At 39.3% G+C, this 12,318-nt stretch overlaps 1 protein-coding gene across 1 annotated transcript in view; it reads right to left on the reverse strand.

Moving 5' to 3' along the window:
• Positions 1 to 4,811: 4,811 nt before the first annotated feature.
• Positions 4,812 to 12,318, reverse strand: part of eys (eyes shut) — a 276,465-nt gene continuing 268,958 nt past the window's right edge. Inside the window, exons 18-25 of the mRNA XM_089248363.1 lie at positions 9,810 to 9,941; positions 9,559 to 9,678; positions 9,303 to 9,421; positions 8,714 to 8,852; positions 6,609 to 6,751; positions 5,712 to 5,863; positions 5,219 to 5,319; positions 4,812 to 5,135 (exon numbers count right to left, since the gene is read on the reverse strand). Of these exons, the coding sequence (XP_089104489.1) occupies positions 4,984 to 5,135; positions 5,219 to 5,319; positions 5,712 to 5,863; positions 6,609 to 6,751; positions 8,714 to 8,852; positions 9,303 to 9,421; positions 9,559 to 9,678; positions 9,810 to 9,941 (1,058 nt within the window). The 3' untranslated portion in view covers positions 4,812 to 4,983. The remainder of the gene's footprint in view (positions 5,136 to 5,218; positions 5,320 to 5,711; positions 5,864 to 6,608; positions 6,752 to 8,713; positions 8,853 to 9,302; positions 9,422 to 9,558; positions 9,679 to 9,809; positions 9,942 to 12,318) is intronic.

A 12,318-nucleotide genomic window follows, 5' to 3' on the forward strand; every position in this document is an offset into this window, starting at 1 on the left:
ACTCGGTCAGCGTGACTAGTGGTTAAATTTTCCTCTGAAGACGGCACCCATTGGTGTTGAAATGCATTAGGATTTTTTATTTTCGTTTATTTGCATTATTCGTTGGTGTCTTCTTAATATTCTTGGGCAAAGTTCATCAACTCTTCTATAGATTTCTTTTTCCCTCTTACATGCATATGTACATAAGAGAATATATTATACGGGAAGTCACCAATAATTTGGGTGACCACACGTCCCGTATTTCCCAGGACAGCCCCGGTTTCTTCTGTTTTTTTGACGTATTTTCAACGAAACAAACTTGACTTTTTATTCTCCAAATAAATGATTAAAATCTTTCCAATTCCAATTATATTACGATAGTTACAACTACATACAAGAATATTCATCTCATATATATGTCTTTTTTTCTTTTAATTCACTAAAATTTGAAGTGGCGTTTCATTTTTCACGATTGGCGACTTTTGTGTGATTGTAGCACGAATCGGCAACTTTGCTGACTTTTGGCATCTTTTTTGGCGATAATTGGCAATGTTCCGTATTTTCCCATACTTCGAAACTCAATTTCCCGTATTTTTCTCGAGCAAATATGGTTAGCTTACTAATAATTGTATAGAAATAAAAGGAAGGTAAAAGGAACAACTTCTCGTAGGGTTACAACAAAGCCTCGCGATGATGAAAAAAAATGAAGAGAGTTTATCCGAGGATGATGTCACACACTCTCCGCTATCCATACGAAGGTTTTTAACAGTTGGCTCATGCAGAGATATATTTTGGAAAGAGAAAATTCAACTGCCTTTGCGGGAAATCGAACCCACGTCCTTTCACTTTTCTCTTTCCAAAATAAATCTTCGTATGAGCCAGCTGTCAAAAACTTTCGTATGGGTTGCGGAGAGCGACATCCTCCTCGAATAGGTCGCCATCTGGTGACAATGTCATCAGTTGTGAGCTTTGGCCCGAGTTAGGTCCGACCGTCCATGTACGGTCCCGTTCAGTGAATACGAGCTCCAAAGATCGAGATATTCGTTGTCTTGTCTAGTGCGTTCACCCGGAAAGTGAAAGGACGTGGGTTCGATTCCTCGCAAAGGCAGTTGAATTTTCTCTTTCCAAAATATATCTTGGCATGAGCCAGCTGTTAAAAATCTTCGTATAGAGAGAGCTTGTTTGAGTTTATTCGACAGGCGCTTGGACGCAATATTAAGCCCTTGATCTTAATGTGGTTAAGGAGGTTTTGTGCTCGTGTTAAAAATACAAATTGTTTTTGTCAATTCTGAAATAACTTTTTTTTCCATATTAACAGCAATTTCGTCAAACGAAACTAATATTAAAAATATAATAGTTTTAGTTATTTCATATTATTTTTATTGTCGCGGGCAGCATCCACGGGCAAGCTGTTATCTACCCCTGCTCTAGGTCACTTGTTCGGTCACTCATTGACCTGTTCCCCCCCCCCCCCCCCCCCGGTCACTCACTCTCTCCAGGCCAGGCATCTTAAACCTATTGCTCGTGAGCACCATAGGCGGAGATTGACTTGGAAGTCTGGGGGCGGACCACACTCACCCCTCCCCCAAAAGAAAGCACCCTGAAGCTCCCATATATGGGATTCTTTTTCTTGACCACTCAGAGTCCTCAAAATTGTCGCCACTTCGAACTTTGTCCCACGTGTAAAAAACGGCAATGCCTGGAGGCACGTAGGTTCTGTGTAGTAAAATGTATGGGTTCGTCCGTGTTTTACGGGACACAGACCAATTTTTCTAATTTTATTCAGCTCTTGGGAATCACTTTCTCGTGGTTCTCTTAGATTTGCGTTTTCCAGCGACTATTAAATTTAAAACGACTTTGGTATTCGGATCGTTTGTGCTGCCATCTATTTCTTTTAATTATACTGTGAATTACGCAACATTTGCACTACACAAAAAAAAATATGTTCAGCCATCATCCTGAAAATCACGTCAATCCCTTCAAATCGCGAAAATATATTTCTGTTTAAGGCTACCATTTGCATGGGAGACCTGGGATCATTGGCGTACGCAAAGGGGGGGAGGGGTGTGGTTCTAACCCCTCCTCAAGCCGAGATTATAGTGTTATTTTGCAGGAAAAAATGTAAACACCCATGAGAAGAAAAAAATTGAACCCCCCCCCCCCGAGAAAAGAGAAAATAATGCGTACGCCTATGTGCATAGGTGACGGAAATTGCCCCCCCCCCCAATAATTAATGAATATACTGTACTACAATTAAACGCATCTCCCTTCCCCCCAACATACTGGCAGCTTTCAGCCTCCTCAACGTGTCAACATCACGGAGGTGCAAGGATGGATCAATATGGAGGTCCCCCCACCAAAAATAGTTTTTTGTGGCACAGGCATTATTGATTGCATCAGGTACGCCCTCCCAATATTTCCATAGATGAAAGGGTGGACTATTACCCTCCTGTTTCACACCCTCTGTAGTCACCATGGCCGCCCTCATCCTAGAGCAAATTGAGAAATTAGTGATCAAGGAAATTAGTAGAAGTATGGCAAGAATCAGTCTCTACCTAGAGAGCATAGGACTAAGTGAGTGAGTGACCTAGATCAGGACCGTCTTAAGAACATCATGGGGCCCCGAGCCAAGTGGTTTTCCTGAGGCCCTTCCTGGTAAATTCTAGAAAATTTCAACTGGATCGCATTTTTGTGAGGTCCCTCTTCTCTTGAGGTGCTGCTTCTCTGCTGTGCCTGGGTGGACCCATGCGTTAAGACAGCACTGACCTAGATCGTTTTTGCACATGTGAATGATCAAAACTGTGCGCAAGCATGTGAATAACTGAAAGACTAACTTGGACCAGATCAGTGAGTGACCAAGAGTGACAGAGCTTGTGTGCGCATGAGAAAGACTAAAGGAGTGATCTAGAGCACGAGGGAACCAGGTCAGTAGCCCCCACATCCTGGAACAGAGCCCTCAGAGTTTTCACGGGCCCTTTTGTAGTTAATTTATAGCGTGAAAAAGCAAAAAATTATGAGAATTGTCCAGGGCTAGAACCCTGTCAGCTTTGCCCTTGTGGAGGCATGATGGTCACCCCCTTTAGAAAGCCTCTGTATCTGCCCGTGCAGGGTCCAGATGTTAATCATTGTACAACTAATAAATTTACCTAGGCATAGGCAGAGATAGACTTGGAAGTCTGGGGGCACTGTTATTATTACTAGGGGGCGGCATGATTATGATGATGTGGGGGAAGGGGCAAGCAGGTCTGGTGCTTTGGACCAGAAAAGGGGTGCAAATTTCAACCTTTAACCTCTCCAACATTACAAGGGGCGCCAAAATGTATGATTGCCCCAGCTGACCAAGCATCTAGTTGGGGCCCTGATTACAGCCTTATTTTTATTACTGGAAACAACAACAGAGGCACTTTTACAGAGTGGCTAAGTAGAATATAACCCATACATGCTCAACATATGTCCCTCTGAGTTATCTGATGTGGCACATGAGACAAATAACCAAACCATTCCAGTGGCCCAAGAAAGGTTATCAAATCATTCGAACCGAAATGTGAGAAAATGACAGAAAAAGGGGAAAAAGATGGCCAAATCTATTGTTCTATTACGTTGGTCCCCCCCGAAATGAAAGTGGTCCCCTTTCGAACAAAATTTTTAGCTACGTGCCTGCATGCACCCCTCGTATAAACATTCCTGGGGGAAATTTCTAACGAATCGGTGTTTGTGACCGTAATGATGTATTTATGCCATCAAGTTTATGAATATTTAGTGTTCTTGCTGGTGCTGCCATCTTCCATATTTTTAAGGGAAGAGGGTAAATACTTGAATTTTTAGGGGGGACTGGATTGAATTTGCACCTCAAAGTTGGAAAACCACAAAAAACCAACTTCAGTCGATCACCGAAGTAAGCCATTGTAGTAAGCCATTGCAAATTCAGATAGGCATTTCATTTCTAATTTCATACTGTGCACCACCCAGGCTCTATCAACCATTGTCAATTTTAGCCATGTCGGGGCTTTGTTTACATACGTGTACACACGACAATGAAACACAAAAGAAAAACCATAAAAAGAAAACAATACAAATAGCAAAAAAAAAAAAAATTACAATAAATATTGCCACCGCATGAACAGATGCCCCATTCAGTGCGGTTATATGCTTTTTAGCCATGTCTTGACTTTGCCGGCTCTCATTTGAGCCCCTAGCGATCAGTTGAGCTTCTGCTGCCATATTTCGGAGTTGCCGGACACAGTGACTGTGTCAGAGAAAAAAAAGGTAGCAAGCAGATAGGCAGCAAAGTTTGAGTAATACAGTGAAAAATGTCTGAAACTGACATTGTATGAGCAACCAGGGCCTCGAGAAGGATAGGGGGCCCCCAAAAAACTTTACACTTACTTTGCATAATAACAACTCTTTCGAGAGTGGCCTCAAGAAAAAGTCTGCCCCAGAGCACCAAAAAAACCCACTACGGTCCCGCAAAAATGGATATTAATTCAGTCTTCCGACGCTTTGTACAGGTTTCACTGTATTTATTCAATAAAATTAGATTTGAACAGGAGTTCGGCAAAACTATGAATCTAACTCTGCATCACGAAACTCAGATTTTGAATCACCATCCAAGTATAATAAACCAGAACTATTTCTCCTGAGACTGACATTGGAAAGCCATATGTAACTACCCTGGAACTTCAGTTAATGAGCGGTTTGGTTAATGACCCATTCATTCATATTACAAGCAAAAATTTGTTTTATGCTTTGTTCATTTAGTTCAATTATCACAACTGACCAAGTGATAACCAATAATATAAAAAAATTTCATTCAAATAAAAGAGAGCAAAAATATCATTGGCATAATATTTTATTAAAACATGAATAAACTTGGCTTTTACACGCTCCCACAGGAACAAAAAAAAAAAAACTTGTTCACAGGTCTTTTATAAATGGACGGATTCTATCAGTTTTGATTACAATTTAAATTTATTCAAAAAGACATAATAAAAATGACTAGTCTTTTCAGGAACAGTTGTCAATGTTTTGACCCCACAGAGATTTCCCGATGTCTACTTCATGTTCCGATATCATAATGTCTCTAATGCATCCAACAAAACTAGAGGAAAAGAAACCACCAGTTTTCACTTCAATTTGACTAGCATCACAGAAACCACCTGGTTAATAGAAAAGATGATAGTCAAATGGACCTTTGAAAAGTGCAGTTACAAAAAAAGAAAGTCATTGAAACAATACTTACCGAAATTATACAAGTTTTCTGTATTCATTTCGATGAAACCTCCTTCCACTTCACTAGTGATAGTTTTATTGTCAACATTCAGGATCAGCTTCCGCTGGAACCTGTGAGGGAGAATAAACTATAAGCAGGGTTAGGGCACGTTTCTGACATGTGGCAATTTTTGACGGTTTAAACTGCCACGTCTCAAAAACCTCAAACATTGCTTTTCAATATAAAAATTCCCATTAGAATTACACACGTTAATTGCATGTAATGTTTGAAGTCACTATGTTATACAAAAATAAATGCTTAATAAGATTGTAAAATAATTTTCTACTCTTCTAATTCAAAACATTATCTAAAAGCATTCACTGGGGTTTTTGACAGTTTGAACCAGTTTTTGATGCTTGTTATGTCAAAAACCCAACCCTGACTATAAGCAAATCACATCACAAGAAACAGAGAAAACAACACAGCAGTAGACATTTAAACAGGTTCTGAAATTAACCATCACCTAATTATGTGAACAAAATGATAAAGGCCTTCACGGTGATCCAACTCGGCAGTGTAAATCTCGTCGAGGGAATGCCAGCCCAGACTCCAGATTACATGGACCTTATCGTCATTGATTCCAACCATCAAGTAATCCCCATCCTCCGAGTACCCCTGAAATCCACTCAGTTTAAATAAAGATGCTGAAATAAACATTTTTCGCACAACATTATCAAGAACATTAAACACAGTAAAACCTGTCTAAGTTGGACACCCATGTGGTTCCAATCAAAATTTATCAAAGTTAGAGAGGTGTCTAAGATATGGCATAGAGAGTGAGGGACCAGGTAATAATTGATCAAAAGAGTGACCTAGCCTACAGAGCAGATGACCAGGGCAGTGATTGACTAAAAAGCGACCTCGAGAATATGCAAGCATATGAGTGACCAAAACCCAAAGAGTGTGCAAGCATGTGAATAACCAAGAGTGACCTAGAAAGCAAGAATCAGGTTGGTGAGTGACCAAAACAATGACCTGGAGAGAGAGAGAAAGGGACCAGGTCAGTGAGTGATCTATAGAGTTTGCCAGTATGTGAGTTACCAGAACTGTGAGCTAGAGAGCAAAAAACCAGGCCAGTGAGCAACCAAGAGCTAAAAAGAGTGAGCAAGGGACAAAGAGAGTGAGTGAGTAAAACAGTAACTGCGAAAGTGTGCAAGCATGTGAGTGAGCAAAAGACCGACTTAGACATGTATTTACAAGGGCAGGATCTAAGCAGGATATAACCAAGGATGGCAAATTTGAGGAATGACTGGGCAAATTTTTTCTTACTAGAATGGGAGACATGCGGTAAAACCATAAATCCGCATCTGGATACTGAGGTGTGCAAATAGAAAATTTTACTGTATATGCATCTAGTTACCTCACTCGAAGAAAATATGAAAGCAGAACTCTGTTCCGTGGAATAGTAGAATGATATATTGGTATTGAGGACGCTACCATAGCCATCTAGGTATTGGAAGCAGCTGTTCCCATCGAGCCATGCACTGACGTCAACATTAGAAACTGAAAGAAAGAAATGAATGATTATAACAGGAGTGTTTTTGAACAGTGTGGGGGGGGGGGGGGGGAAGAGAAGCCACAGCTTCGTAGGAAAAATGATAACTCTCAATTTTTTTTCTTTTTGAAATGAATCAGTGGTAAGTTCTTTTTAAAACACTTACTTGATTCAAATATGGCATGGATGAGACGCATGTACACTTTGAGAGCTGGGAAGGGAAGGTGCAGATTGTTTGGAGCTGACAGGAGTTCGCAACATCAAAAACCTTAGATCACAGGCATATTTACAGTAGTTGTTTGAGGATAAATGGGCAAAATAAATGCCAGGGCTTGACAAATCCCAGGCATCAGGTTGCTAAAGCAACTAGAAAAGATTTTTATTGGCACCTAAAATTTTCTTTCTCATTGCTGAATTGGAGTCTATGAATGATTCAAAATTTTCAGATTTTATGACAGTGTGTCTTCTAACAAAGGCAGGAAATTTGGAAAATGTCCCCGAAAATGTGAAAAAACAACATTATTTAAGACCGTTTTTAGTGAGAAAAAACCGTGGTTGGCTCTTAAGAAATTTGACTGGCACCTAATTTTTCTCAATTTTCCAAGCGCTGATATAGGCCAGGGCTGCAAATTGGAGAAATGGGTGAAGAAAATTAAACTAGGATGGGAAAGAGGGTGGCAAGGTTTTTACAACAAGACCCCAGTATAATGACATCCGGCCTATAATCACATCACTGTATTGATCTATCAGAATATTTGTGAATAGGGATTATTCATTAAGTCACCCCACTTATGAAGTCATCGGTCCTCAGGAGTGGCATTATACTGAGTTCTGACTATAACATGAGCCAATGAAACAATAAATCCCCTTTGCCCTGGGTTATCATCAAATAAGATTCCAGTTCATGAACATAAAAAGACACAGAGTACCAAACTGATAAGTTCTCACAGCTGTAGTCTAACCCACTTGGACATAACTTGGAGATCTCAGGTGCATATGGGGGAAGGGGGGAGCATCCATGTTAATGAGATCTGGTACTATGGTTTTGAAAATACGGTGGATACCATTTGCCCACCAGTTCCCACTTAAAACGGTTTCCCATTTAGTATGACTTACTTTACTAGTAATCAAGATTTCCCGTTTAAAGCATTTTCGCATTTACAATGTTTTTCATTATGTTTTTTTTTTGAAAGAAACATGCCAGGTAGAATGTGCCCAGGAATATAATTTTGTCCGGAGTGTGAGGGGCATGATGCTGTTAAGACAGTTCTTAAATGGAACCAGAGGTTTTGTCTGTAGCTGTGGCATATATCTTCACTGACTGAAAATATATGCACTCTTTTCTGCAGATAAAACGTCTGGTATAACAGGCTGTCACTTTGCTGGCCGAAAGCATAATTAAACTATCATAACAAATTCAGTTATGAAATTGTTGGTGCAAGTGATTTTTATCGAAATGATGATTTTTGAATTCATTAAATAACGCAGAAGTCTTAGGCACAGTGCACACTGAAGCAATATGACCAAGACATGGTCTTCTACAAAACATAAAATCGGTAGATTTTAGGTTTTTAATCAATCTGTGTAGATATTGTGGTCCTATCGCTTCAGTGCGCACTGTGCTTTAGTCAGTTACAATGAGGTCCTTCTTCATAATAGTGTATATCAAAAACCTTAGTTCTGCAGCAGAACAGGTCTCTATCGGTAAAATCTTTCATCTCAGATAAGGTACCGTACGTCTAGAAAATATTTCGCTCTTCAGCTCTGTTTTACAAGCCTAATTTTCTTTACCTTCTCTAGCTGCAGAACTATTGCTATTGATTCAATTTACAACTATTTCAGTCCCAAACAGTTGCGCTGGGGTATTTATTACATGTTCTGGAAGAATAGGCATACAAAATTGGCTTTAAACTGCTAGTCTTGGGGTGTGTAGCGGTAAGATTAAAAACATAATGAAACAAATTTCTTACCTCTCTCGCAGAACTGTCCACTCCAACCGATAGGACAATTGCACGATATGATCCCATCACTAATAACTCTCATTCCGCCATTCGTGCACTCAAACTGTGGTTTCTGTACGGGATGTTTGCAGTATTGATTCAAAATATCCTGGAAAAATTTAAGAAAAAATTATGTTTATACAGAAGGGTGTGTAGTGAGAAATATTTGAATGAAAGTAATCAAAAACATCACTATGCACTAACCTACCAACAACTGTTGGACACCTATGATTATTGTTAGTGTGGGTAGAGTTAGCCTGAGACATTTTGTTACAGACCACTGAAAGCAGTTCTTATTACTATAAAAGGGGAAAAACGGCCAATAACTGCCAATATGAGTCGGCCCGCTCATAATGTTTAATTACACTATGAGCCGATTTGCTTGTATAAATATTCAAATGACAAACAAAGGGTATTTTTAATGTTTTTAATATTAACGCTCTTTTGGAAATGATATTCAGCACAACTCAGTTTTGCAGGAAAAAAGAAACATGTCTAACTTTAGTCAATTATAAAAATACACATGTGTATTTACGTGTTATGATAATACGTTACCTACCTTTCCACACCTGCAGCTTTCGTCATTTCCATCTGCAACACATTCCCGATCGCTGCCGCAAAGTTCTTGAAGACAGAAATTCTTGTCACAAGGAACAACATTACGGGACATGACATTTCCTGTCAAATAACAAAATAACAAAAGAAAGAAAACAAATAAATTACAAATTCAATCCACTTTTTGTTATGCTGCTGACAGATATAATTTGAAATTGATAAGATACAACATTAAAAAAAGACTCGAATGGGATAATTACTATTGTCATTCAGACTAACAATATTTCCATTGATCTTGATGATGCTGATACAACCATTGAAATAGGACACTCCGCTGGTAAGAGATCCCTCCGAGATTGAAGAAAAATCGGACAATCCACCTGTCATGCAAGTTTTGAGTCAACAAAATACGAAAAAAAACCCCATAATACTAAATACTTTGACATTCCAGACAATGTAAGTAAATTGCAATATCACTTCATGCATGGATATATACCATCTTTTAGCTTACCAAAGAATATCCTGGAATCTGCGTCAAGAATCTCCCATCCTGCAGGTGATACAGCTGTGACTTCAGAATCATTATTCACTTTCAGATACGCAGCTCTTTTATAACGTCCAAATCTGATGACGTGCCACTTGCCTGATATAATGAATGAAATCACCACTAAATATAATGACACTTACAGAAAAGAAAAAACCCCAATGTTGAGATAAATCTTAATTTTTAAAATCGCAGGGTTTAATTGCACATAATATTCATGACTGTTATACATACGCTGTTTAATTAAGAATGTGACTTTGTTTTTTTAAGGAATAGTTCCAATGATGAGAAAGCTTCTTCCCTCGAATGTACAGCGGGGACATTGAAATATGTAAATGCCTAAATTCCTACAATCAGAGAGAGAGGAATCAATGAGCTCAGCAGAACATGAACCCTGGCTCTGAAGTATACTAGACCCTCTCTATTCCTTGGCCGCCAAAGCTGCTTCAAGAGTTTTTCACTTTCAACCAGATCATGACCATGGCCCCTGCAGGAGTTTGCTAATGATCTCAGCCTAGGGATGCTGCTGCATGATGTGGGGGCCTAGTTGGTGGCCATTAACAAACTCAGTAAGATACCCAATCAGATTACTTGGCACTTCTTGCCAAATCACATTCTTCCAGATGCACAGAGTAGCACTCGGGTGTGGTGCAGTGGTAAGATGCTTGTCTTTCACCATGAAATGAAGGTTACCATTAAAGTCTACGGGTTTGATATGGGGAAGAACATTAAAACAAATTCTTCACCTACCAAGCCTGGGGTGACTACCGATATATGCCGCTTTCAGTTGGGTGAGCAGTAAAGTAAGATGCACAGATTGTCAATCATGACACATGGATTCAAAGTTAACAGCAATCAATCAGAATTAACAGCACCTGATAGGCTATTACTACTACTTAACCTTATAAGCACCTTGTACACATTGCTCTGCAGAAGAAGGAATCAAAATAAATAAAAATGTGTTGTGTATGTGTGTATGTATATGCATGGCTCCAAAGTATTTATGCTGTTAAAGTTGTCTTGCTGGTGCTGCCATCTGTTATTCATGTTGAAGTGAAGATGCTAAATACCTGAATTTTAATTTTATGCAAGTATCATGTAGAAAGTCTGCCTGCTCTATGCACAGAGACTTTTTCAAATAAAAGACTGGCTCACATTCGCAACCCAAAGTTTTGAAACTGCACAAAACAAACTTCAGCCAACCACCATTGTCACAAAGGGTTTTCAAACCTAGAGCCTCACCTAATAGGCTAGAAAAAAAAGGCAGGAAATGTTGCGACAATTGATCGATCGGTCAACTGTTAAAGACTCTTGGACTTGTGCTATGCTAGGACTCTGCCACCAGACTTACTTCGTTGCTTATTTCATGATTTGTGGCAACAAATGAATCTTCAAATTCATTATCCCGTAACGCACCTCGGACACCTCTTTGATATGGCTGTCTTTTGATGACAGTGGAAACACTGAAAAAATAAACATATGCTGATGATGATTTGATAACGACCGTGAAAACCTTCAATCACCTCAACGTTTTTCATTACAGCTGTAGAATTAGGAAAAATGGCCTCCTCACAGTCTTGAATTTGAGATGTTGGTAACAAAACAACTTTCATAGAGTCAGATCAGGCTATATGGTGGGCAAAGCGCACATTCAATGTCATCTTCTGCCAAAAAATACACAAGAACATTTACTGAGCATTGCAATGAGAAAACGCTAAACACTAAACAGAAGGATAGAATTGGTGATGAGCCCTGTGTCACATCTCTGTGATCAAGAGTGAGTATCAAGAGACAACACAACGAGAGTCGAGAATATGAACTCAAAATCATTTAATCTGAATTTAACAGAATTTATGGATTTAAATTTACAAATTATAAATTTTGACAATAAAATATTTCACAGCACATCCAGTTGTTTCTTGATCCGTCAGTCCACACACATCCGATCTATGAAGAATAGTTTATCCAAGTCATGGTTCATAAATTCACTAAGCTCTTCAGAACCAGACTGACTGTTACTTCGCAATCTTTGACCTTACATGTAAAAGTAGCACATGTGGACTCCGAAACGACGGTGAAGAGAGAGCTAGCCCATAGCTTGAACACACTGACTCCTCAGATGGAGTTTGACAAAACAAATGATTATGCGATGAAGTTGAGGGAGAATGCAAGCAAACCATGTGATGATCTGATCTCATCACTCTTTATACACCGGTGATTGCTGAGAATGTGGCTAATCATCACCTATCACATGCTGAATTTTCATATCTCAGGATTCTTTTCTTTCAGATATGCAATGTAACAACAGCAACCAAGTGGATCCAATGTAAACAATCAGGTGGGAATCTCTGGATACGGCACCACAATCAAGGAGTTATTGAAAATATGCTATATTTATATTGATGGGGTGGTCCTTTTTCAACTGTAGCGGGTTCCCGCCCATTACAAGTTCATTGTTGTAGATTGGTTTTTTACA

This window comes from Pholcus phalangioides, unplaced genomic scaffold (genome assembly GCF_987345545.1).
Source record: "Pholcus phalangioides strain wild (caught in Gottingen) unplaced genomic scaffold, Ppha-v1.0 ptg000020l_1, whole genome shotgun sequence".
Lineage (NCBI taxonomy): Eukaryota > Metazoa > Arthropoda > Arachnida > Araneae > Pholcidae > Pholcus > Pholcus phalangioides.